Genomic DNA, 25,358 nt, shown 5'->3' with positions numbered 1-25,358 from the left:
AGAAAGGTCTGGGTTAAAAAAAAAGAAATAGTGGAGCTCAGATGGAATCTGAACCAGCCATGGCGGGGTCAGGCCTGGCTCCAGTTTTATATCTCTACAAAACATTTGCAAATAAGTTGTTTCTTTCTTACTCAAACATGTTTTCCTCGGTTTTTTTTTTTTTTGTTGGCTCGTTATCTATATGGTGCAATCTCGCTTTAAGGGAGTTCCCATGCTTTTCCGGGAGAGCTGCGAATGCAGCTGGGCGACAGCTAGTGGTAAAGTAAACTCTCTGCTGGCTCCAGGCTTGTGTCAAGGGCAGGAAAGGCCGAGCGAGGCCAGACTGACTGGCGCCTCCGAACACCTGGAAGAAGTTCAGGTTAACTGCATTCCTATACACACAGCTGATTTACAGGATTAAATATACTAATCCTTTGTCAGCAGATGTGATCCGGCTATGACTCCAGGCACCACTAAACTCACCCTGCGGCACATTTTAAAGAGAAGTTTCTTTTTTTTTTAAAAGCACAATTAAAACTCCTTCTCCACTCTCTCACTCAGTACTCAAGAAGAAATGCATTTTTAATATCTTGATATGCTTAGTTTTGTTTTATTGTCACATATACCGAGCTGCAGGGGAAAAGCTTTTTTTTTGTTATCCAGCCTCCTATCCAGTCAGTGAAAAGACTGTACATGATTACAATCAAGCCATCCACAGTGTACAGATACAAAGTAAAGGGGATATTAAGAGGGAGCATAGTTAGTGTAAGAAATGCCTCTGTTGGAGTAGAAAGAGTGGAGCGATTGCAATGAATGATTGCAGATCCATTTCTGGGACCAGCACGCTGAGACTAAACTAAGATTTTAATGAAGCGCCTAATCGTGCATCTTATAAATAAATTATAAATAGGCTAAAGATTTGAGTAAACTACACCAAATATTTTTTTTGTTTGAAATCCCACTAGAAAAATCGATTTTATATTAATAACTAGCAAATTTTACCTTTTCAAAAGCATTTTCCATTTATAATGTGCAAAGCTTTTTTTAAACGAGATTTAGAAGGAAGTAGATGGAGAAGTAGAAATGTTAAGACTTTCGAGGTGCAGAATGGAAACAGGCCCTTTGGCCCACCGAGTCCGTGCCGACCAGCGATCGATCACCCTGTACACTAACACTATCCGACACACTAGGGATCATTTACAATTTTTACCAAAGCCAATTAACCTACAAACCTGTACGCCTTCATAGTGTGGGAGGAAACCGGAGCACCTAGAGCTAACAAAATCAATCGGTCACAGGGAGAACGTACAAACTTCCTACAGACAAGCACCCAAAGTCAGGATCGAACCTGGGTCTCGAGCGTTGTAAGCCAGCATCTCTACCACTGCGCCATTGTGCCGCCCATAAGGTTTTTTTTACAACAGCTTTTTTTTTTTTTTATAAAAGTTTGATGTTATTTATTTTATCTGCAGGAAGAGTAGAAAGATAGATTATCTGAGGAAGAGTGAAAAATAAATGATTCTTTAAACATTGATAGGAATGCAGATTTAGAATTGAGTATGTAGGAAAGAGCTGCCGATGCTGGTTTAAATCGAAGGTAGACATAAAACGCTGGAGTAACTCAGCGGGACAGGCAGCATCTCTGGAGAGAAGGAATGGGTGACGTTTCGAGTCGAGACCCTTCTTCAGACTGATGTCAGGGGAGTGGGTGGGACAGAGATAGAATGTAGTTGGAGATAGTAAGACTGGTGGGAGAACTGGGAAGGGTGAGGGGATGGAGAGAGAGGGAAAGCAAGGGCTATTTGAAGTTAGAGATCAAGGTTCATACCACTGGGGTGTAAGCTACCCAAGCGAAATATGAGGTGCTGTTCCTCCAATTTGCGCTCACTCTGACAATAGAGGCCCAGGACAGAAAGGTCAGATTGGGAATGGGAAGGGGAGTTAAAGTGCTGAGCAACCGAGAGATCTGGTAGCTTAAGGCGGTCTGAGCAGAGGTGTTCAGCGAAACGATCGCCGAGCCTGCGCTTGGTCTCACCGCTGTACAGAAGTTGACACCTGGAACAGCGGATACAGTAGATGAGGTTGGAGGAGGTGCAAGTGAACCTCTGCCTCACCTGAAAAGACCGTTGGGGTTCTTGGATGGAGTCGAGGGGGGAGGTAAAGGAACAGTTAGAATTGAGTAATTGCAACAGGCAAATGCTGTGATTTTTTTAATTGCCTTTAATTATTCTGGTAAGAGATGTCTTCAGATTATTTAAGGGGAGCATAAGGGAGAGTGGATCCTGACATTGATAGTCCAATGATAATAGGTATTAGCACTGAGGAATTAGGTACATGGCATTCTCTGTACTATATCTCTGACTAGAGTTGTTATGTTTGCTCAATGTGTGAAAGCCCCCACTAACCAGCGGCACAGTGGTAGAGTTGCTGCCTTACAGTGCCAGGGACCTGGGTTCAATCCTGACTACGGGTGCTGACTGTAGTTTGTATGTTCTCCGTGTGACCACGTGGGGTTTCTCCGTGTGCTCTGGTTTCCTCCCACATTCCAAAGACATACAGGTTTGTATGCTAATTGGCTTGGTAAAATTGTAAATTGTTCAGAGTGTGTGTAGGATGATGTTTATGTGAGGGGATCGTCGTGGATGTGATGTGAGCTGGTCGGTGTGGACTCGGTAGGCCGAAGGACCTGTTTCTGCTCTGTATCTCTAAATCAAACTTTTAGTAGCATCAATCCAAGTTCACCCCATCCATCTGTTTACAATCAGGTGTCTCCTCCTCATCATTATTGTCTTGAATGACAGGGGGAAAAGGGGCGACAGAATTAAATTCCATCGCCACCAATGTTTCAGTATATTGGTCACAGCTCAGAAACTGGCCCTTCGGCCCAAGTTATCCATCTGAAGAAGGGTCTCGACCCGAAACATCACCAATTCCTTCTCTCCCGAGATACTGCCTGACCCGCTGAGTTACTCCAGCATTTTGTGTCTACCATGCCAACCAAGATGTTATTTTAATTTTTTTCATTCATGAAATGTTACTGACATCAGCATTTCTAAATAGGTACATTCAAAACTGTGAACTTTTTTAAGGCCTGAATTCTCCCTTGTTCTGTTAACCATTTGCAAAGGAATTCCTTGATCTGATCATTTAAGCTCCTGTGAAATTATGTTGAGGGTTGACAAAAGGGTCATTTTTCACAATGGCATGGCTTTGAAAGATCTGCTAGACAAAAATGATTTTTAAGGATTCCCCAAGCCTACGTCAGGCAATATCCACAGTACAGCATAAATCCCATTCGAGACTACTCCCCCCCTTGAAGTATGCATGCTGTATCAGGAGACAAGCCATTCATCAAATCCATTATCTTAATCTTCTGTATGTTAATTGTGTAGTCTTGGGCATCAAGTTTAGATTATAAACACCTTTTTGTCACATTTTGAGAAGCTCCTTTCAGTATAATTAAGTCGATGTTTCCAGTCCCCGAGAATGTGTTTACTTTTAAAACTCTGTTGTAGATAACAAAAATGCTACTTGGGTCAGGCAGCATCTCTGAACAAAAAGGATGGGTGATTGTTTCAGGTCAGGACTCTTACTTTCGACCCTGAAGATCCAGAGCTTGTTCTGTTATTAGTTTAGGCGCTTGCTTATGTGAGAGAATTATTAGAAGGGTCTAGACTCGAAACATCACCTATTCCTTTTCTCCAAAGATGCTGTGACCCACTGATTCACTCCAGCTTGTGCAATCTTCGATTTATACCAGCATCTGCAGTTCCTTCCTACACAAGTAAGAAGGGAAGGAGTGGGAAGGAGGAGGGGAAGGGAGGGACAGAGGAACTATCTAAAGTTGGAGAAGTATACCACTGGGCTGCAAACTGCCCAGGCGAAATATGAGGTGCTGTTCCTCCAAAAGAAGGATCTCAACCCGAAACGTCACCCATTCCTTCTCTCCCGAGATGCTGCCTGACCTGCTGAGTTACTCCAGCATTTTGTGAATAAATCCTTCCTACACAAGACTGATTTCCCTGGTTGTGAATTTACTTTGCATTAAATTTAAATAAAGGCTCCCAACACCAATACACGTTTCTCATAAGTGTTGCCAGACCCACTGAGTTACTCCAGCACTTTTGGTGTCTATCCTTAAAAGAAAAACCTCCAGTGTTGCGTTGCGTGAGGGACAATTACCAAATAAAATATTTTTGTAGGGTTTGACCCAAACTATCACCTTATCCCATGTTCTCCAGAGGTGCTGCTTGACCTACTCAGTTACTCCTGCAAAAATATGGGTGTACAGAAAGTTTGCTCAGTTTTCAGTGTTTTCAATTGTAAAATGGCCATCCAGGGTCAGGCCGAAAGTAGAACTACCAATTTCTTCTTCAACCTTCATTTACAACAATCCATCAATGTTTGTACAAAATATGCAAAAGATATGATAATGTATCATTTCACTTGTTTTATTTCAGTACTTAAGACATACTTCAAAAAACGATTCACTTAAAAAAATATTAATTTAGTACAACATTGTTGTAAACATTTGAATACACTTACAAAGTATAAGATTTACAAATGAATCACCCATAGATCTCTAAGGATGTTACATAATATCTGGCAATTCTACATTCCCAACGAATGAATGTCTCGTTTAACAGCCTGGCGGCGACAGAAGCGACCGCACACACAGAGGAATTGCGTGTGTTAACTGCACTTAATACTCTTTTGCTAGGCGTGACACTAGGAGTAACTAAAACCGATTTTTTCTTTCTCCTGGCTTCGAGTCACCTGGATGGGATGGAGACTAACAATAATCAAACGGGTTCCCAGAGTCCTGGAGAGCGGCACCGTGCAAGTCTATGCCCCCTTTTATGCAGTCTATGAAACGCGAGTCCCAAAACACGATAGAGTTGTGTTTCCCTCGCTGTTTCTCCGCTTTTATTCCCTTGCCAGAGACCGCGGACGTATACAGCATTGTCCATCGCCCGATCATTTTGTACTTGGCATCTGAATACTGCAATAAGAAAAGAAAAAAACACATCATTAGATCTTTAATTCAAACGCAACTAATATTAAATTGAATATAAAATATTCCCATCTCATTTATTTTATACTTAAAAGTGCACTGTGCAGAAATGGACTATGAAATATTGTCATCCCAATTACTGTGCGGAAATGGACTATGAAATATTGTCATTCCAATTATTTTTAAGTGTGTTCTAAAAGTGCACTATAAAGTACTTGCACCCCAAATACTGTTCCAAAATCTATAACCGATCGATGCAATTATCTTCCATTGCCAAGAAATTAGTTACAATTACAAGGTGGCCCTGTTAACACTTAAGAAAACATCTCGGTTGTACATACCTGCAAGTCTTTTTGACACTCAGCGACACAAAATACGGTCATCACTGCTCACACATGGTGCCTGGAAACAAAACGAATAAAGCAAATTAAGGTCCATCATCTCAAGAGGTCATTTTCATCACGTCAAAGGCAATGAATCTGTTTAACGCCACAAAGTTAAAGAAGTTGAATAATTACCTCTGCTGTGATGACAGCCACATCGGCGTTGAGTGGGGTTCGGGACGGGGCAGTGTTCCCGGAAGCAATGCCCGACTGGCCATCTAATTCCAACTGCAAGTCCCAGATATAGTCGATGACATGCTGCAGGATCTCCACTTTGCTGACCTTCTTGTTCTGGGGTAGAGTGGGCACCAACTCTTTCAGCTTACTGTAGCAGCCGTTCATGTCGTACAGGAACATGGTCATCTGCTCGTCCAGCAAAGGGGGCATCTTACACTTGGCGATGGCGATACTTTGCTCGGAAAGGCACCTCGCCACGTCCTCGTTGCATCCCTGTCGCTTGAGGGAGCAGGCACCATTCACCACTTTCATTCTTGCACAGAGAGAGAGAGAGAGAGAGAGAGAGAGAGATGCAGAAGGTTTTTCACAAACCAGACTCTGAGCAACGCTATGACAAGTCGACAGCCGCCGAGTGCTTGCTTTTATAAGCACAAGCTGCACAGTGGGAGTTTCCTATACACAAAGCCAGCCCTCGGGTCCACAGCGAATCACATCTGGTGGCAGGGATTGAGTGGGCAAGGTTTGTTGCCGTTCTCAGCAAATGGGGAGTCAGTGTGTGTGTGTGTCAGGGTATGAACTCTTGTCAAGTGTGGAAGGGAGGGGGAGGGGGGGTTGGGAAACGGGGAAAGACTAGCAAAAAGGAAACAAATGTCAGTAGTTCGTTGAAGATGTGGGAATGCAGCTGTGTGTGTCTGTAGGCGTGGAGGTGGGAGTCGTGGGCGGGAGAAGTAATTCAAGGGAATGTAAACTTATCAGATGTGCAGGGAAAGGTTTTAAATTATTTCTAGATGCCATTATTTTCCTTATTCACCAGGATAGTAAAAAATAACCAGCTAAAATCCCAACATTTACTGTGAAATGGGTCTTATAGCGCATCTCCACTTATTGCAACATAAGCTACAAAATACCTTTGCATAGCCATCATTGTCATTGTAATCGCAGTGTAGAGGCATTCTAACAGCTTGAAATGTACTGGAATGTTGCAAAGCAGAATAATTCCTCTTTCTGAAGGTCCTTCTGAAGCAGTTTCAGTGAAAACATTTTGAACTATTTGCAATTTCTCATTTGGATACTTTAAAGAAAAGTAACAAAAGATGTATAATCAGGAAATGAATCGACAGTGGATTTAATACAACAACTGTCAAAAGCAGGACAATATTAGGTAGAAACAAGAAACTGCAGATGCTGGTTTACGAAAGGGACACAAAGTGTGTCTTTGACATAAAAGACATATTTTAAGACGTCTAAAAAGAAAATATTACTCCTCGACAACCGTTACTATGTTGCAATCCTACGCAGTTTAATGCGCTTTATATATTCATTTATCAATAGTGTAAAATTAAATCACTATTCTGATCTCAATGGCCTTTTTGAACGATTGAAAAATACAGCATGGAAACAGGCCCTTCTGCCCACCGAGTCCACACCGACCCATTCACACTAGTTCTAGGTCATCCCGCTTTCTCATCCATTCTTGCAAAAGAAAATATTTTAAAAGGAGTTATTTTAAAATTGCTTCTGCTTATAATTATTTTTTAATGTGAATTAGCATTTTGTTTTAATTTGCAATTGTGCAATAAATTTAGCTTTAAAAGGAAAATAAGTAAAAGGTGCATTCTGTATATAGTTTTCATGTAAATTCGTTAATGTGCATTACATTTGCAATTGTGCAATAAGTAGTCTTAAAAAATAAAATTATAAAGTGCATTTTGCATGTAATTGTTTTTAATGTGAAAATGCACATTTAGAATTTGAAATAAATTTATAATTGTGCAATAAGTGGTTTTCTTAAAAGTAAAAGTATTGAAAAGTGCACTCTAATTATTTTATGTGAAATTACAATTTTTGAATTTGAAATAAATTTACAATTGTGTAATGTTTTCTTAAAAGTAAAACTATTGAAAAGTGCATTCTGCACATTGTTTGTAGTGTGTAATTGCAATTTCATGAATTATAACTAAATTGACAATTGTGCAGTAAGTAGTTTTCATCAAAGTAAAACTATGCATATATATATATGCAAAGTAACACTGCATATAATTGTTTTAGTGTGTAATTCCAATTTATGAATTAGAAATAAACTTACAATTGTACAAAATAGGCAGGGTTTTTAAAAAAAACTATTGGAAAGTGCATTTTGCATATGCTGGGGGTTTTTTAACGTGAAATCGCAAATTTTGGAAGTTTGTGCAATAATAATCAAGTAGTTTTAGTTTTCTCTCTTTTTTTTGTGTTGTACACACACACACATGGGAAAGCAAGCTGGGACAGCGTTGTTCAGATGCGGTCCATTTCTAGGAATCGGCAGGGCATTTTCCAAGTGCTGGAGTTTGTTCGCCTTTAAACATGGAGCAAACAAGCCCGAGAGCTCCCAGACTGGCAGGCGCCAGCCCCGTGACGTCACCCATTCATGCAGCCTTGACGCCTGTCAAGCTGGCGCCGTGCAGGCGGTCGCCATGGAGACGCGCGCGCCAATCAAGCGCACTACAAGGGCGCCGAGCTTGCAGCAATTAACTGGCAATCATCTGCACCCTGATAAATCGCCCTTTAATTTGTCACCTTAACCCCTCTTAAAGAGTTTACACCCGCACACCTGCAAAGCCGTATTGTTGCTTGTGTTTTGGGCTGCGGAGTTCGCATGATTCGAATGCTTGCTGTTGCTAAATGCTTGCAGCAAGATGCGGGGAGGAGGTTTAAAAAAATATATATTTCGCAAGCAAGAGACGCTTTCAATTGAAAGCCTATGGTTCACTCTGCATTGCAATACATAAGCCAGCTGCAGAGTTCTCGCTGCAGGATAGCAGTTAACACATTATAAAGAGATTACCCTTTTTATTCCTCTACAATCCAGTGTACATTTTAAACCGTAAATTAAAAGAGAGGCTGCCTGCAATGAATATATGGAATATATTATATATATATATTCCATAACACACCACTTATGCGAAGTGCACTAGTCCCATACAGACACAAATTAAAAACACGTTCAGAGGAAGGGAATATTTGAAGCACATCTGTACGCGCTGCCTACATCTGTGAATGTGGAATGTACGGGTTACAAGATAGTCCTGACTGTTGATATAAAAAGTGAGGGCATTTGTACAACATCGCGTGAAAAACGCTAATTTAACGTTTTTAGGGAAAACGTTTCCTGATGATATTTTTTTAATATGATAAAGAATTTTTTTGGGGAAATGAAAACATTTTCCGAATACCACTGCGACTTTTTTTGAGGGATGGTTAACAAACTTTTTTGTTTTAAAAATGCACTCTCGTAACGCTAAGGCTGAAATTAAATGCAAAACATATTAAAATCGGGAGATTGCTAAAATTGGCAGAAACTGGTTGTATTAAATGTACTCTTTTCCCATTAATTTTTTACAAATGTACTGTCTAATCTGGTGTAAAATAACACAAGAACATCTTTTTTTGAAATAATTTTCTAAAAACCTTATAAACTTTTATAATTTCCTAAAAAGTTACAGAAAATCACAAATTTGTATATATTATTCAGAGAGGGGTTGTTGCATGCCTATTTATTCGTATGCTACTATGCAAAACAAAAATGAGGTAAAAGCAAAAATCAGCGAATTGGAAAATTCATCTAGAACTTGATGAGAATATATATTAATTTGTGAGACTTGTTTTTCTTTTATTTCCCACTGCCAGCTTTGAACTGAAAATTCTTTACTTGCACGTCCGTTTGCCTTTTGCTACCCTACTGTAGGTCAGAGCTCACAAGCTGTGCCCGAGACTAGGAGGGAGTTAGAACAATAGGGGGATAAGGAGCGAGTTTGTGGGAGAGATTGAGGCTGGCGACACAATGTCTGAGCCTCCTCTTTACTCTCAACTCTTTGTTCAGCTGCAAAAACTATCAGCGTTTCCTACTGCCTTTCAACAATGACCCAGCCGGATGGGTCTTCGCCCAGCCCAGCCCCCCCCCCCCCCTTCCCTCAAACTAATCTTATTTACAGCGCATCAGACAAAATATGTTTTAAAAAAAGAAACACTTTAATCTCGCAGAGGAAAGAGGCATATTCTGCGAGTACACCCGCCTATTAGGGAGACTAATTAGTTAAAGTTGGATTTTACTTGATGTTATAGCACTCTGTCGCCAGAAACAAAATCAGCTTTTTTAAAATGTATGTATTGATTCTTCCTTCTCCTGAAATACACGATGTACCTTTCAGCCAAGAAGGTTATGTTGTAGACAAACTCGAAGGTTCCTGGCAATGCTCCAGTTAAACTGGATAGTGAGGCCCGCTGGATCAATCCTGCTTCTGTGTTGAATTAGCATCTTGAGAGGCTGAGATTGGCAGTGCCAGCGCTGCCCAGGGAGGTTGGGCACACGTTAGCTCCTTGGAGATGCACGGACCCACATATTGATTGAAAAATACAGCATGGAAACTGACCATTCGGCCCATCGAATAGAGAAAGACCTGTATAGAGTGGATGTGGAGAGGATATTTCCATGAGAGTGCATAGATACAGTGTGGAAACAGGCCCTTCGGCCCACTGGGTCTGCGCCGACCAGCGATCCCCATACACTGGCACTATCCTACACACTGAGGGCAATTTATAATTTTTTACTGAAGCCAAATTAACCTACTGATCTGTACGTCTTTGGGATGTGGGAGGAAACCAGAGCACCCATGGAAAATCCATGCAGTCACGGGGAGAACGTACAAACTCCGTACAGACAGCATCTGTTGTCAGGATCGAACCTGGGTCTCTGGCGCAATGAGGCAGCAATTCTAACTGCTGCACCACTCTGCACCCCTCTCCCCTGCAGATGTGGGAATCTTGGGCAAAAGACAAAGTGCTGGATTAACTCTGGGTCAGGCAGCATCTGTGGAGGGAATTGATAGGTGACGTTTTGGATCGGAACCCTATTTCAGACTCTGAACTGCCTGACCCGCTTAATTAGCCCCCTTCCTTGAGTGGTCACGCAGACTCAGTGGGCCGAAGGGCTTGTTTCTGCACTGTATCTCTAAAATTTAAAGTGTCTTTGGTCTTTGGTCTTCAGTTAACATATTGAACAGAACACTTTTTGCTCTCTCAGATCCCATGTATCAGCTTTAGGGAAACTTCCCATATCCCTGCATATTCATATGCTACCAAAAAGCCTTTTAAATGCCACTAGTGCTTTATGTCTATCATAGGTATAAACTAGCATCTACAGTTCTTTGTTTCTATATTCCCTCTAGTATTTGATTTTTGCCATCCCTGGGAAAAAGGTTCTGACTGTCTACCCTATCTACGCCTCATTTTATATAATTCTGTCGGGTCTCACTGCAATATGGGTTATACGCAGGTATATAAGTGATGGTCTTGGTATCATGTTTGGCACAGACATTGTGTGCTGAAGGACCTGTTCTTGTGGCGTACAGTTCTAAGTTCCAAGTGTACGTCTCTATTTCAACTGCTTTATGTGTTGTTGCAATGTCATCAATTAATGTGCTCTAAGGGATTGTCAGGCAAGGCATTGATCTGTTCTTTCAATATTTTCACAGCCCGAGATCATGCTTGACTGTACTGCAGTGAATGTAACTGTTTATGTTACAAACTCCAACCATCTCGCTAATAAAGACAAATGCCAACAAATACCAGTGACGGGCACCTGTGGACATTGGGGTCTAAAGTCCAGTGATTACAAGCGTATGCCTCAGCAACCAGGAATCTTTCCAGCAATCAAACTATCGACAGTGTTATCAATTACCCCCCCCCCCCGATTTGCTAATTTGGAAATCTATTTATACCTTATAACAAAGGTAGTCACAAAATGCTGGAGTAACTCAGTGGGTCAGACAGCATCTCTGGAGAAAAGGAATAGGTGACGCTTCGGGTCAAGACCCTTCTTTAGACTGAGAGTCAGGGGAGAGGGAAACTAGAGGTATGAAAAGGTACAGAACAGATTAGAGCCGGCAATTATGTTTTATGGCTTAGTTTAGTTTAGAGATACAGTGTGGAAACAGGCCCTGCATCCCACCGAGTCCGCCAGCACCAACCACTATGGACAATTTACAGAAGCCATTTAACCTACAAAGCCTGCACATCTTTGGAGTGTGGGAGAAAACCGGAGCGCCCGGAGAAAACCCACGCAGTCACAGGGAGAGCGTGCAAACTCCGTACAAACTCCGTACAGACAGCACCTGTAGTCAGGATCAAAACGGGGTTTCTGGCGCTGTGAGGCAGCGACTCCACCACCATGCTTGTTATGGTGGCGTACATTTTGCACCTCCACGTCAGCGACGGAGTTTCTAAACTCTTTCACGGGGAGATTTCCTGCTTGCTGACCCGTCGAGCTGCGTCTCCAGCTCTGATAGGATGAATTCCTGGAGGTCACATCACGTGACCTCCTTCTCCCAATAGGCCGCGCACTCAAGCAGCCCCACAAGGGAAAGTTTTTTATAACTGTGTTAGCGTTCAGAAGATTAATCTTCAATTCTGGAGACACCAAGCAATTCCTGGAGCATTGCCCAAGGTGAAGAGTCCAGGCCTGATATGCATTGATTAGCCCAAGCCCTTGTAGTGATGGGGAGTTTAGTTTAGATTTTGTTTATGCAGCGTCCAGAATACAGTTTCATTTAGAGATACAGCGCGGAATTAGGCCCTTCGGCCCACCGGGTCCGCACCGACCTGTGATCCCCGTACACTAGCATTATCCCATACTGCAGGGACAATTAACTAGTTTTACCGAAGCCAATTAACCTACAAACCTGATTGTCTTTGGAGTGTGGGAAGAAACCGGAGCACCCGGTGGAAACCCACCCAGTGGAAACCCACGCGGTCACAGGGAGAATGTGCAAACTCCATATACAGACAGCACCCATAGTCAGGATCGAAACTGGGTCTCTGGCGTTGTAAGGCAGCAGCTCTACGTCTGTACCACCATGCTGCCCAGTTGTGAGCCAGCCCTATCTATGCGTTCATAGAACAAAGGACATAGATCCTAACTGTGGGTGCTGTCTGTACGCAGCTTGTACGTTCTCCCCATGACCGCGTATGTTTTCTCCAGGTACTCCGGTTTCCCCCCACACTCCAAAGACGTACAGGTTTGTAGGTTAATTGGCTTCAGTAAAAATTGAAAAAATGTTCTCAATGTGCAGGATAGTGCTAGTGTATGGGGATTGCTGGTCGGCGATGACACAGTGGGCCGAAGGGCCAGTTTCCACACTGTATCTCAGAGAGACTAAAGTCTAAAGGAGTAAAGTGCAGTTCTGGTCACCACACGAAAGGAAGGACATGCTTGCACTGGAGATGGTGCAGAGGAAATTGCCTGGGATGGGATGCATCAGTTATGAGGAGAAACTGAACAGTCTGATTTGTTTTCCTTTAAGCAGTGGAGGCTGAGGGGAGACCTGAGAGAGGTATCAAATAATGCCAGACATAGTTATGGCAGCTAGTAAGAAGCTTTCCCAATAGCAGAGTTGTCCAGGAACAGAGTGTCTTTGTAGGTTAAAGGTAAGGAGTAAAAGATTTATTAGATATCTGAGGAAAAATGCTTTCAGTTTAATTTAGTTTATTGTCACGTGTACCGATGTACAGTGAAAAGCTTTTTGTTGCTTGCTAACCAGTTAGCAGAAAGACTATATACATGATTACAATCGACCCATCCACAGTGTACAGATACATGATAAAGGGAATAACGTTTAGTGCAAGATAAAGTCCAGTAAAATCCCATTAGAGATAGTCCAAGGGTCTCCAATGAGGTAGATGGAAGTTCAGGACTGCTCTCTAGTTGGTGATAGGATAGTTCATTTGCCTGATGACAACTGGGAAGAAACTGTCACTGAATCTGGAGGTGTGCATTTTCACATTTCTGTACCTCTTGCCTGATGGGAGAGGGGAGAAGAGGGAGTGAGACTGGTCCTTGATTATGCTGGAGGCCATGCCGAGACAGTGTGAAGTGTAGATGGAATCAATGGAAGGGAGGTTGGTTTGTGTGATGGTCTGGGGTGCATGCACAGTTCTCTGCAATTTCTTGCCGTCTTGGATGGAGCTGTTCCCAAACCTCTAATAAGCATTCAGATGAGCGCTTGAATTGCCAAGGCATAGTATGCTGTGGACTTTGCAATTAGAATTAATACAGACAATTTCTGCAGCACAGTGGCGCAGTGGTAGAGTTGCTGCCTTACAGCACCAGAGACCACGGTTCGATCCTGACTACTGGTGCTGTCCGTACAGAGTTTGTAGTTCTCCCTGTGACCGCGTGGGTTTGCTCTAGGTGCTCCGGTTCCCACCTACACCCCAAAACATGTGGTTAAATGGCTACTGCAAATTGTGCCCAGTGTGTAGGATGGACTAGTGCGATTGGGTGATCAATGGTTGCCATGGGCCGAATGGCCTGTTTCCGCACTGTATCACTAAACTAAACTAAACATAGTTGATGGTCAATATGGATTCGGTGGGCCAGAGGGCCTGTTGACAAGCTGTATCTCTGAACTAAACTAAACTAAATTAAACTAAACATGCTTTGTGGTTCGTACGGACTTTGTGGGCCGAAAGGCCTGTTTCGACACTGTATGTCTCTGTAAACCCAGCCTCTATCATCTGGTTTTGGAGCTCAAATACTTTATCCATGCATCCATTCTTTCCTGAACCTTTACACCCGAGGATGAGATGCTCAGAACTGATTATACAGTATTACTGTAGTTGAGGCCGGGTCAATGTTATACATCAGCTTTGCAAACATTCTCAGGAAAAGATGGAAGATTTGTGTGGATGCTTCTTTATATTGGAGGCAAAGTTTGTAGCTGGACTCACACGCTGTGCAATAAAAACAGATACACAAAACCACTACCTCAGTACACCCTTGTGTTTATTTGGCAACTATCCAGATCCTTTATATGCATTTTTTTTTGTCAGCCTTAATTCTAAAAAAAAAGGGGGGGCTCTTTCTTTTGTGATCCTGCCTAAACAAAAATAAAATAACCGGACAGAGGAAAGGTTTGCTTGGTGCCCCTGGTCTTGTTACAGAGTTAGTGTTCTTGTACTGTACTGTGTACTGTGGTGAACACAGGTTCAGTCAGTGTGACCCCTCTCACACAAGAGTCCCAGGGTGGCTGGGTGAACAGCTTGCATCCCTATTCACAGCACCTTCATTGAGCCTAGTTCCCACACAGCTATCAAAGCAGTTAATAGCTTATAATTAGCTCACCATCTGGTAGCAGGACTCTGTAGCTGTGCACCGATGGTATGCCCAGATCTATTGAGAGGAGGGATATTGTGCAACGGAATGCTTTCCACTCCACTGGCCATTGCCTAGAGAATTGGTACTAATACAATATCAGGGGAATCTATATACAATGAGACCCAGTGTCATTGCTTGTAGTCAGCCCAGTCGCTGTACTCTTCAGTCCCATAAACAACACTGAATCTAGTTAATACCAGCTTAATGACTGAGTTAAATGTACTCATTACCACATAAGCAGTGATCTTCGTACAATGGCTGGTCAAAGCAATATGGAAACTTTTTTCATATTCATTGCACTTAAATTAATCTCACACTTGCTCATCTCGAATCATTATTTATTGGTCTGTGATCTGCCCAATCAAATTTATATTCCATATCTTTCAGCATCTCTGCGCTGGGTTTCTGAGCTTTCAAGTGCGTGCCCTTAACAAGATACACATGACCAAAGTCCTCAAGATGCCAAACCAAGTGGTTATTATGTGAGATTGCGTTGTGTCTGTCTGTCTCTGTCTGGCTGAAGGCAGAAATCACAGTTGAACTGCTCTCAGCTCTACTGTACTGACCTATACAGCACCATGCGTGCAGCACAGCACTAAAGCGGCAGAGACCGCAGTTTGATCCCGACTTTGGGTGCTGTCTGTGCGGAGTTTGCACGTTCATAAGTCGTTGGACCGGAATAGGCCATTCGGCTCATCGCGTCTACTCTGCTATTCATTCATGGCTGATCTATCTTTTCCTCTCAACCCCATTCTCCTGCCTTCTCCCCATAACCTCTGACACCCGTACTAATCAAAAATCTGTCAATCTCCACTTTAAAAATACCCAATCACTTGACCTCCACAGCCGCCTGTGGCAATGAATTCCACAGATTCACCACCCTCTGACTAAAGAAATTCCTCCTCATCTCCGTTCTAAAGGCACGCCCTTTTATTCTGAGGCTATGGCCTCTGATGCTAGACTCTCCCACTAGTGGAAATATCCTCTCCACACCCACTCTATCCAGGCCTTTAATTTTTTGGTAAGTTTTAATGAGGTCTCCCTTCATTTTTCTAAACTCCAGTTCCAGTGCCGTCAGACGCTCATCATATGTTACCCCAATCATTCCTGGGATCGTCCCCGTAAACCTCCTCTGGACTCTCTCCAACACCAGCACGTCATTCCTCAGATTCGGTTCTCATACATTCTCCCTGCCACTGAGTAGGTTTCCTCCGGGTGCTGTGGATTCCTCCCCACAACCCAAAGACCTTTACAGGAGATGGACTGGAGTCAAATGTGAATAATTATTTACCAGCTGCATTTAAAGGCAAAAATTGCTGGAAAAACTCAGCAGGTCGGTTACATCTGCGGAAAGAGGGCAGTCAACATTTTGGGTCCGTGGTTCTCACAACTGCATGAGCTGCTAGGTATTTTCATAGTATTTCTGTTTTTATTTCAGATTTCTAGCATCTGCAATTTTTATTTGTTTTTCAGCTTTCGACTTTAGAGATTTGTACTGATATCAGCTTTTACGTTGCCAGCATTTTTTAAAGGTGAATGGTGTACAGTATTCCCATACCTGAGCACATCCCCGATTAGCAAGTGTACAGAAATAGCCCACTGAGCCTGCAGGCAAGAGGCGCCAGGTTTTTGGCACCATTTTCAAAGTCTAGTCCACATGCTAGGTCTAATGAGCGGTGCCCGATCCAGGCGAGCCCCAGGCTGCTGCAGGGCCTCCAGCCGTCGCCTTCCTTGGATGTGTGGATCGACCAGCGAACCGACGTCCCTCTCCTCGCCACCCACCTTTGATCCCCCGGGACGCCTCCCGCAGCCAACCTTGCGTGCGCGGAAGGCCAGAGCCTGGTCCACTCTCTTTAGTCCATATACCTAGTCTACTTATTCTCTCATGGTTGTTACTGACTTCATAAGGACATCTATGGAAGTGTGTGTTCCCAACAAATGCATCAAGTGTACCCTAACCAGAAGTCTTGGATGAACCTATAAGCCCATGATCAACTGAGGACCAGATCACAGGCCTTCCTGACCCGAAACATCACCTATCCATGTTCTCCTGAGATGCTGCCTGACCCATTGAGTTACTCCAGCACTTTGTGGCTTTTTGTGTAAACTGCCACTTGCAGTTCAAATGTTGAAAAAATGAACTGCAAATGCTGATTTACACAAAAGGACACAAAGTGCTGGAGTAACTCAGCGGGTCAGGCAGCATCTCTGGAGAACATTCCACCGACCACCACAATAGATCAGCACAAGATGTGATCTCGCTGGCTCTCCATTCTGCAATAAACCACCTGGACCATAGAAACACATAAGTGTAGGAAGGAATTGCAGATGTTGGTTGATATCGAAGATGGACACAAAATGCAGGAGGGAGTCTGAAGAAGTTCTGACCTGAAACGTCAGCTATTCCTTTTCTCCAGATGCAGCCTGACCCACTGAATTGTAGAGTCATAGAGACAGAAACAGGCCCTTTGGCCCAATTTGCCCACACCGACCAACGTGTCCCACCTACACTGGTCCCACCTGCCTGCGTTTGGCCCAATTTCCTCTAAACCTGTCCTATCCATGTGCCTGGCTAAATGTTTCTTAAACATTGCCTCAACTATCTCCTCTGGCTGCTCGTTCCATACACCCACCACCGTTTGTATGGGAAAAGTTACCCATCAGGTTCCTATTAAATCTTTCCCCTCTCACCTTAAACCTATGTCCTCTGATTATTGATTCCCCAACTCTGGGGAAGAGACTCTGTGCGTCCACCCCATCTATTTTTGTACACTTGAGAATATCTTCAATAGAAACAAGTAGTTAATTGACTACAGCTCGGCGTTCAACTCCATCATCTCCTGCAAAGTTATCATGAAACTCAGAGGTCTGGGTCTCTGTTCATCCCGAATGTAATTGGATGCTCGACTTCTTCGTCGGCAGACCACTATCACTACGAATTGGAAACAACACTTCCTCCTCAATCAAAACACAGTCTCTCTCTCTCTCTCTCTCTCTCTCTCTCTCTCTCTCTCTCTCTCTCTCTCTCTCTCTCCTTTAACAATTACCAGTCTACAGTTTCACCTTGCCTCACCACATTCTCCCATCGTGATTTACTGCTCCATGCAGTGTTAGATTTCATCTGTTACATATCAGCCCATGTTACCAGTCTGTTAATGTCTTGGGTCTATTATTAGCTTCATCATTATTTGTCATTGTCCAACTTTTGAATCTTTTACATTCTTATGGTTTATGTTTGAAACAAGCAACTGCAGATACCGGCTTACACAAAAGGACACAAAGTGCTGGAGTAACTCAGCGGGTCAGGCAGCATCTCTGGACTGACCAGTTTATGTCCTTAACTAAAGCCATTAACACGGAACAATGATGCAGCGGTCGGGTTGCTCCCTTACAGCGCCGGAGACCCGGGTTCGATCCTGACTACGGTTCTGTCTGTACAGAGTTTGTACATTCTCCCCGTAACAGCGTGGGTTTTCTCTGGGTGTTCATAAGTTCTAAGAGCAGAATGAGGCCATTCGGACCATTACGTCCACTCCGCCATTCAATCATGGTTGATGTACGTTTCCCTCACAACCCTATTCTCCTGCCTTCTCCTCATAACCCCTGAGACCCGTACTGATAACCCCTGACACCCGTACTAATAACCCCTGACACCCGTACTAATAACCCCTGGCACCCATACTAATAAACCCTGACACCCGTACTAATAAGGGTGCTCCAGTTTCCTCCCACATTCTAAAGACGTGCAGGCTTGTAGGTTAATTGGCTTCTGTAAATTGTCCCCAGTGTGTGGGGTAGTAGTGTACAGAGATCGCTGGTTGGCCTGCACTTGGTGGGCCGAAGTGTATCTTTAAAACTAAACTAAAATTAAATATACAAAATGAACAGCGGTCTTAATACCTGGATGACTCCGCTATATTAAAAAACATAACCATACCTATATGCTCTTAGTCCCTTTCTATTTTTGCAGTCCTTTTAATTCCTTGGACTTTAAGTTTGTTAACTGGGTATTAAGTGATTTTCTTCCACACACCGTTTAGGAAGTCCACGCATCCAACGTTACCCCCACCGCCCTTATCAACCCTCTTAGTAATTCATGAAATAACTCAGGGAAGTTGGTCAAAGGTGAGCTGCATCTAACAAATCGTGATGACTTTCATTTTACAGTGCATTCTTTCTCAAATCCCAACGAACTTTCTCCCAATCCATTGCCTCTGTACTGTAGGGAGGAGCGACCAAAGATATAACCGAGGGTCTGAAGAAGTTCTGATCCTAAACATCACCTATTCCACTCTCTCCAGAGATGCTGCCTGACCGCTGAGTTACTCCAACATTTTGCATCTGTCTTTGCCTCTCTAGGTTGTCCCATCACCAACCTGACTGTAACGTTAGCTTCCAGGTTTATCTCCTTCCCAATTATTGACCAATACTGCAACCACATAGTGCATCAGGACCACCAGTTTGTCTAAGGATGAGTGGATAAGCATAGCCAGACCACCAGCGTTTCCAGTCTGAGTCCTCGGTAACCCACAAAACATTCTACATAGACCAGCTAATGATTTTACTTTAATAAATTTTACTTTTAATATCACATATTTGCTGTATCCAATAGCAGAAGAAGGGTCCAAACGTCACTTATCCATGTTCTCCAAAGATGCTTCCTGAACCGCTGAGTTACTCCAGCACTTTGTGTACATCAACATCTGCAGTTCAAATGTCGAAAAAAAGGAACTGCAGATGCTGGTTTACACCAAAAGGACATAAAATGCTGGAGTAACTCAGTGGGTCAGGCAGCATCTCTGGTGAACATGGATAGGTGACGTTTCGGGTCGGGATACACACACACGTGTGTGTGGGTCCACACATACACACACGCACACACGTGCACAGACACATGCACACAGGCACATATACATACATAAACACACTGGCGCACACACATAAAACACACACACGTATATACACATGCACAGACACATGCACACAGGCCCACATACATGTATGTACACACACATATATATGCACGTATACAGGCATACGGACAAACACACGCAGAGGCATATATGCACACACACATGCGCACACAGGTACACATACTCACACACGCGCATACAGACACACAGGCACACACACACACACACATACACACACACACACACACATACACAAGCACACACACACTGTGAGATCACAGCCCTAACCAGCTCAGCCGAACCCTGGGAAAATGGGACAGGTGTTGTGGGGTGAGTAAGTCGGCAGGATGCAGGAGGGGGGGTGGGGGTGGGGGTGGTGCAGGGGTTGTGAGGCCACAACGCCCAGACTCTCACCGATCCTCTGTGCAAAAGGCTAATGGCTTAATTACCATCTGAATTCTGGGAAAGGACTGGCTGATCCCAAAGACAAGCAGAGAGCCCGCTCCATATGGCAGCCACTCTGCTCCAAAAGGGAGATCATCATGGTTTTTCCCAGTGGAACCTTCGGTGGCTGGCTATTGATCCGAGAGTCTTTGAGTAAACCGCATCCAATGGAACGTACAGCTTAGCGACTTGTCCCTTTCACAGCCAGCATGGACCACACAGGGCAAGCCCTTTAGTTCTCAGGCTCAGTTATTTTTTAATTGGAGCTTGTGACAGGCTTTAAGATTCTTTTTCTTTCTAACTTTGCTACTTCACGAAGTAAAATCTCCGCTGGAAAAAGTACGAAAACAAAAAAAACCCCAATACAATGCACATTGCTACAGGTTTGATCCCGAGACTGCACTGAATTAATTGGTGTTTACCGGGGTTATTAGAAAAAGAGGAACAGACCTAAGGCGTTCAGCCCATCTAAACTATTAGTTTAGTTTTAGAGATACAGTATTGAAACAGGCCCTTCGGCCCACCGCCCATCAACCGCCCGTTCACACTAGTTCAATGATGTCCCACTTTCTCATTCACTCCCTACGCACTAGAGCAATTTTACAGAGGGCCCATTAACCTACAGACCCGCACATCTTTGGGATGTGGGAGGAAACCAGAGCACCCGGAGGAAACCCACAAGGATCACAGGGAGAACATGCAAACTCCACGCACAGGCAGCACCCGAGGCCGGGATTGAGCCCAGGTGTCTGGCGCTGTGAGGCAGCAACTCTAACGCTGCGCCACCATGCCGCCCATGCTGGGATCTTGATCGAGACTCAAAGTGTTGGAGTGGCACAGTGGGTCAGACAGCATCTGTGGAGAACATGGATAGGCGATGTTTTGGGTTGGGACCCTTCTTCAGACTCCTGCCCTGGAAATGCCAACTATCCATTCTATCCACAGATGCTGCCTGACCCACATGATAACCCCCTACCCCCACCCCACCCCCCACGATAACCCCCTACCCCCACCCCACCCCCCCAAAGATGGCATGGACTTTGAGGAGCCGAATGGCATGTTTTTTATGTCATAAGAGGCAATATAATTTTATAGCTTTATAGCTTCATCACCACATAGCTTTAGGGTGAGAGGGACAAAGTTTAAAGGATATGTGAGGGGTTAAATTGGCATTGTTTAAATTAAATTTAGACATTGTGGGTCACCTCCTGCAGCCGACCTTAAAGGTGCTGGAGGCAATGGAGTTATGAGATGCAGGAGGAGTCCTCTTAGCCTCTATTCTACTGCACTCAATGAGATCGCGGGTGAGTCAAGCTCTTGCAAGCCAGTAGGTTCTGTCACTCCACTGTAAATACCTGTGCTTTCAGCTCTTCCTCCCCAAATCTCCCTCCTCCCCGCCTCTGGTGCCCATTAAAGCTTATTAGTGCAAAACTGACAAGTTGATTTCTTTGCAGTTTTTTCAGAACGAGGGGTGACCTCAATGGTGCTTTTATTCACACACATAAGAACCTTAAGGGCCAAAGAGATTGCAGATGTTGGAATCTTGAGCAAAACACAAAGTGTTGGAGGAACTCAGCCGGTCAGGCAGCATCTGTAGAGAGTATGGATAGATGACGTTTGGGTTAGGACCCTTCCTCAGATCGAGAAGGGACTGTAGAGTCCTTAGAGGTTTGACAGCGTGGATGTTGGGATGTTTTAACTCGAGAGAGAGCCTCGAACAAGGACACATAGTTACATGATAAGGGGTTGGTCATTTAGACTTTAGACCTGAGAGATACAGCGTGGAAACTGCCCTCCCTCCACCTCCACCTCCAGCACCACATGCCTCACACCTGCTGTTGGGGACCAGTTGCACTTGGCCCCACTAGGCTGGATACCGTACCCTAAAAAACATTCTTCTCCACCAACCCTCTGAGATACCTTCACCTTCTGATTCAAGACTCCAACTGATCCCCAAATGTAATAGCTGACAGACCTGCCTTTAGTTGCTCAAGCCCCAAACTCTGCTATTCCCTCCCTCAACCTCTCTCACTCTCTTTCATCCATAAAGAAGGTCCTAAAATCCTCCCTGACCAAGAATTCGGTCATTTGTCCTCATTGAATCATAGTCATACAGCACGGAAACAGGCCCGCCGGCCCAACTTGCCCATGCCGACCAAGGTGCCCCGTCTACATTAGTCCCACCTGCCCGCATTTGGCCTATATCCCTCTAAACCTATCTACATAAGAGACTCGACATCTAATTACAAACAGCTGAAAGATCTCAGTTGGTCAGGCAGCATCTGTGAAGGGAAATGGACAGATGACGTGTTGAGTTAGGACTCTTCTTCAGAATGATCAGCCATGATCACATTGAATGGCGGTGCTGGCTCGAAGGGCCAATTGGCCTACTCCTGCACCTATTGTCTATTGTCTATAATGGAGAAGTCTGAAGTATGAAGAAGGATCCTGACCCAAAAAATCACATGTCCATTTCCCTCCACAGATGCTACCTGACCCGCTAAGTTCATCCAGCACTTTGCATTTTGCTCAAGATTCCAGCATCTGCAGTTCCATTTGTCAGCATCAAACTATTTTGTTTGTGACCGCTGTGTGACATTTAAACATCCTATCTAAATAGTGGTTGTTGTTGTGCCACTTTCATCTAAGCTGAGCAATAGTTTTAGACTTTAGACTTTACTTTAGAGATACAACATGGAAACAGGCCCTTCAACCCACCGAGTCCGCGCCGGCCAGCGATTACCCCGCACACTAGCACTCTCCTACACACTGGGGACAATTTAACATTTACAGAGCCAATGACCAATATGTCCTTGGACACTCCATGTCTTTGGAGTGTGGGAAGAAATCGGAGCACCCGGAGAAAACCCACGCGGTCACAGGGAGAACGTACAAATACCGTACCGACAGCACCCGTAGTCACGATCGAACCCGGGTCTCTGGCGTTGTAAGGTAGCAACTCTACCGCGGCACCACTGTGTTAATATTTTTTTTTAAATTCCACTTGGGGGAACAGGTCTGACCTGCCGGCGTTACTTTGCATTTTCTCTTTGCTAATATTTGAATTTCCTTTCTCTGTTCTTTTGCTCTCGCTCGTTCTTAAGTTCAGAACCACTTGTTCACTGAAATACCTTTTCTTTCGCCCTTCTCTTTGAGCTTGTGTGAAGCTGACAGTGTTTTTCCCAGATGGTGACAAGTGAAGGAGGGAATATTTTCTCATGCCTCCACCACAAGGAAGTTTTATTCTTCAGATGCTAAACCCACTTCAAATGCAAATAGGGCAAAGTTTCACTCCTCTGTTAGCATAACAATGATGGGAAAGTTGGAGTCTCGAACAAGCCTTTATCAACACGCTGAAAGACTTGGAGGTTCACAATATCGGAAGCCTAGAAACTAGTGGTGAGTATTTTTTGCCCTGCCAGATTTAAATAAGGGAGAGACATTGTGAAAAGCAACATAACGTCAGATTAAGGTGTGCAATAGATCCCCCACACAAACGCTCTCCCTCCCCCACCCCAGCCCATTGCGGGCAGAAGGCTTTTTTGTTTGTTAATGAAGGTTTCACAGAATTTGGCCACAGATGGCTCGAGAGATTTAACTTTTGAGCGGGATACATCAAGACAGAAGCTTGCTTGCGAGTTTAAGATTCATGATGGAAGGTTGAGCACAAGCTCTCTCCTGGCACAGCAGCTCAAAGGGAACGCTACACTATTGAAGATGCGGGGGTTCAGATAAGGAGTGAAACCAAGGTTGTATATGCCTCCTTAGCCTGGACATGAAAGATCCTTCAGCGTTGTGTTGACAAATAACAAGACAGACTGTCTCTGTTTTGAAAGAAACGGCAGATGCTGGTTTATACTGAAGATAGATATAAAGTGCTGGGGTAACTCAGCGGGTCAGGCAGCATCTCTGGAGAAAAAGGATGGGTGACGTTTAAAAGTCACCCTAGCATTTTCTCCAGAGATGCTGCCCGACCCGCCGAGTTACTCCAGCACTTTCTGTCGCTAATTAGTTTAGTTTAGTTTAATTTAGTTTAGTTTAGTTTAGAGATACAACATGGAAACAGGGCCTTTGGCCCAACGAGTCCGCACCGACCAATGATCCCCCATACACTAGCACTATCCTACACACAAGGGACAATTCACAGATGCCAATTAACCTGCACACCTTTGGCGTGTGGGAGGAAACCGGAGCACCCGGAGAAAACCCACGTGGTCACAGGGAGAATGTACAAACTCCGTACAGAGAGCACCCATGGTCAAGATCGAACCCAGGGTCTCTGGCGCTGTAAGGCAGCAACTCTACCGCTGCGCCACCGTGCCACATCTGATGTATTGATCAATCTCTCAATAGACATCAGTACAGTAAAACTCCAATAATTCACTGTCTAATTATTCAGAGTTGTGGATAGTTTGGGCTTCTGACATACCAGGTGAAATATGTTGCTCTCCCTTCCAACATATTCGGCCCCAGTTCCTTGCTCCCTTCCCACTCGTTGGAGCCCCAGGTCCCGCGCGCCATCACACTCATCGTACTAACGGTGTCAGTCTGAAGAAGGGTCTTGACCCGAAACGTCACCCATTCCTTCTCTCCTCAGATGCTGCCTGACCTGCTGAGTTACTCCAGCATTTTGTGAATAAATACCTTCGATTTGTACCAGCATCTGCAGTTATTTTCTTGTACTAACGGTCTCCATCACACTCACCGTGCCAATGGTCCCGCGCTCCATCCTGACTTCTCGGGATCCCAATTCCCCCGCTTCCTTTCACCTACTCAGCCCCCGCTTTCCTGCCCTCCCGACAAACCTACCTGGTTCACTCGGAGATGTATTATAATACTGTGCAACATCAAGGAAAAGTGGCTTAGAAATATATTGGAGGAATAGTGTGTGAATTACATCCAATAGTCCAGAAAAGTTGCCAATCCCACACCATGATTGCCGTAGAAACAAGGAACTGTAGATGAAGAAGGGTCTCGACCCGATACATCACCTATCCATGTTTTCCAGAGATGCTGCCTGACACAGGACTCCAGCACTTTGTGTCCTTTTGTGCATTAACCAGCATCTGCAGATCCTTGTTTCTACAACTGCTGATGCTGGTTTACTAAGGAAGGACACAAAGTACTGGAGTAACACAGTGTATCAGGCAGCATCCCCGGAAGACATGGACAGGTGACCTTTTGGGTCAGGACCTTTCCTCAGACTTGTGTCTCAGAATAGAGGAATCTGTTTTGGTAGTTTGGCATCAAGCAAG

General features: G+C 44.2%; 1 protein-coding gene across 1 annotated transcript; it reads right to left on the bottom strand.

Moving 5' to 3' along the window:
- Positions 1-4,418: 4,418 nt before the first annotated feature.
- id1 (inhibitor of DNA binding 1, HLH protein) lies at positions 4,419-5,959 on the bottom strand. Its single transcript, XM_078419287.1, has 3 exons — positions 5,512-5,959; positions 5,335-5,395; positions 4,419-4,981 (listed from the first exon to the last, which is right to left on the bottom strand). Exons 1-2 carry the CDS (start codon positions 5,863-5,865, stop codon positions 5,354-5,356), a joined length of 396 nt encoding a protein of 131 aa, XP_078275413.1. The 5' UTR covers positions 5,866-5,959; the 3' UTR covers positions 4,419-4,981; positions 5,335-5,353.
- Between the last annotated feature and the right edge of the window lie 19,399 nt (positions 5,960-25,358).

Source organism: Rhinoraja longicauda, chromosome 22, assembly GCF_053455715.1.
Source record: "Rhinoraja longicauda isolate Sanriku21f chromosome 22, sRhiLon1.1, whole genome shotgun sequence".
NCBI lineage: Eukaryota > Metazoa > Chordata > Chondrichthyes > Rajiformes > Arhynchobatidae > Rhinoraja > Rhinoraja longicauda.
The sequence above is the reverse complement of the archived record's forward strand: the minus strand, read 5'-3'. Positions and strand labels throughout refer to the sequence as shown.

What these genes read in the sequence shown, in the direction of transcription:
- id1 (XM_078419287.1), bottom strand. Translation starts at nt 5,865, where the DNA reads ATGAAAGTGGTGAATGGTGCCTGCTCCCTCAAGCGACAGGGATGCAAC. An exon ending in TGGCTGTCATCACAGCAGAG is followed by an intron (nt 5,396 to 5,511) that starts GTAATTATTCAA and finishes TTTTGTTTCCAG; the next exon opens with GCACCATGTGTGAGCAGTGA.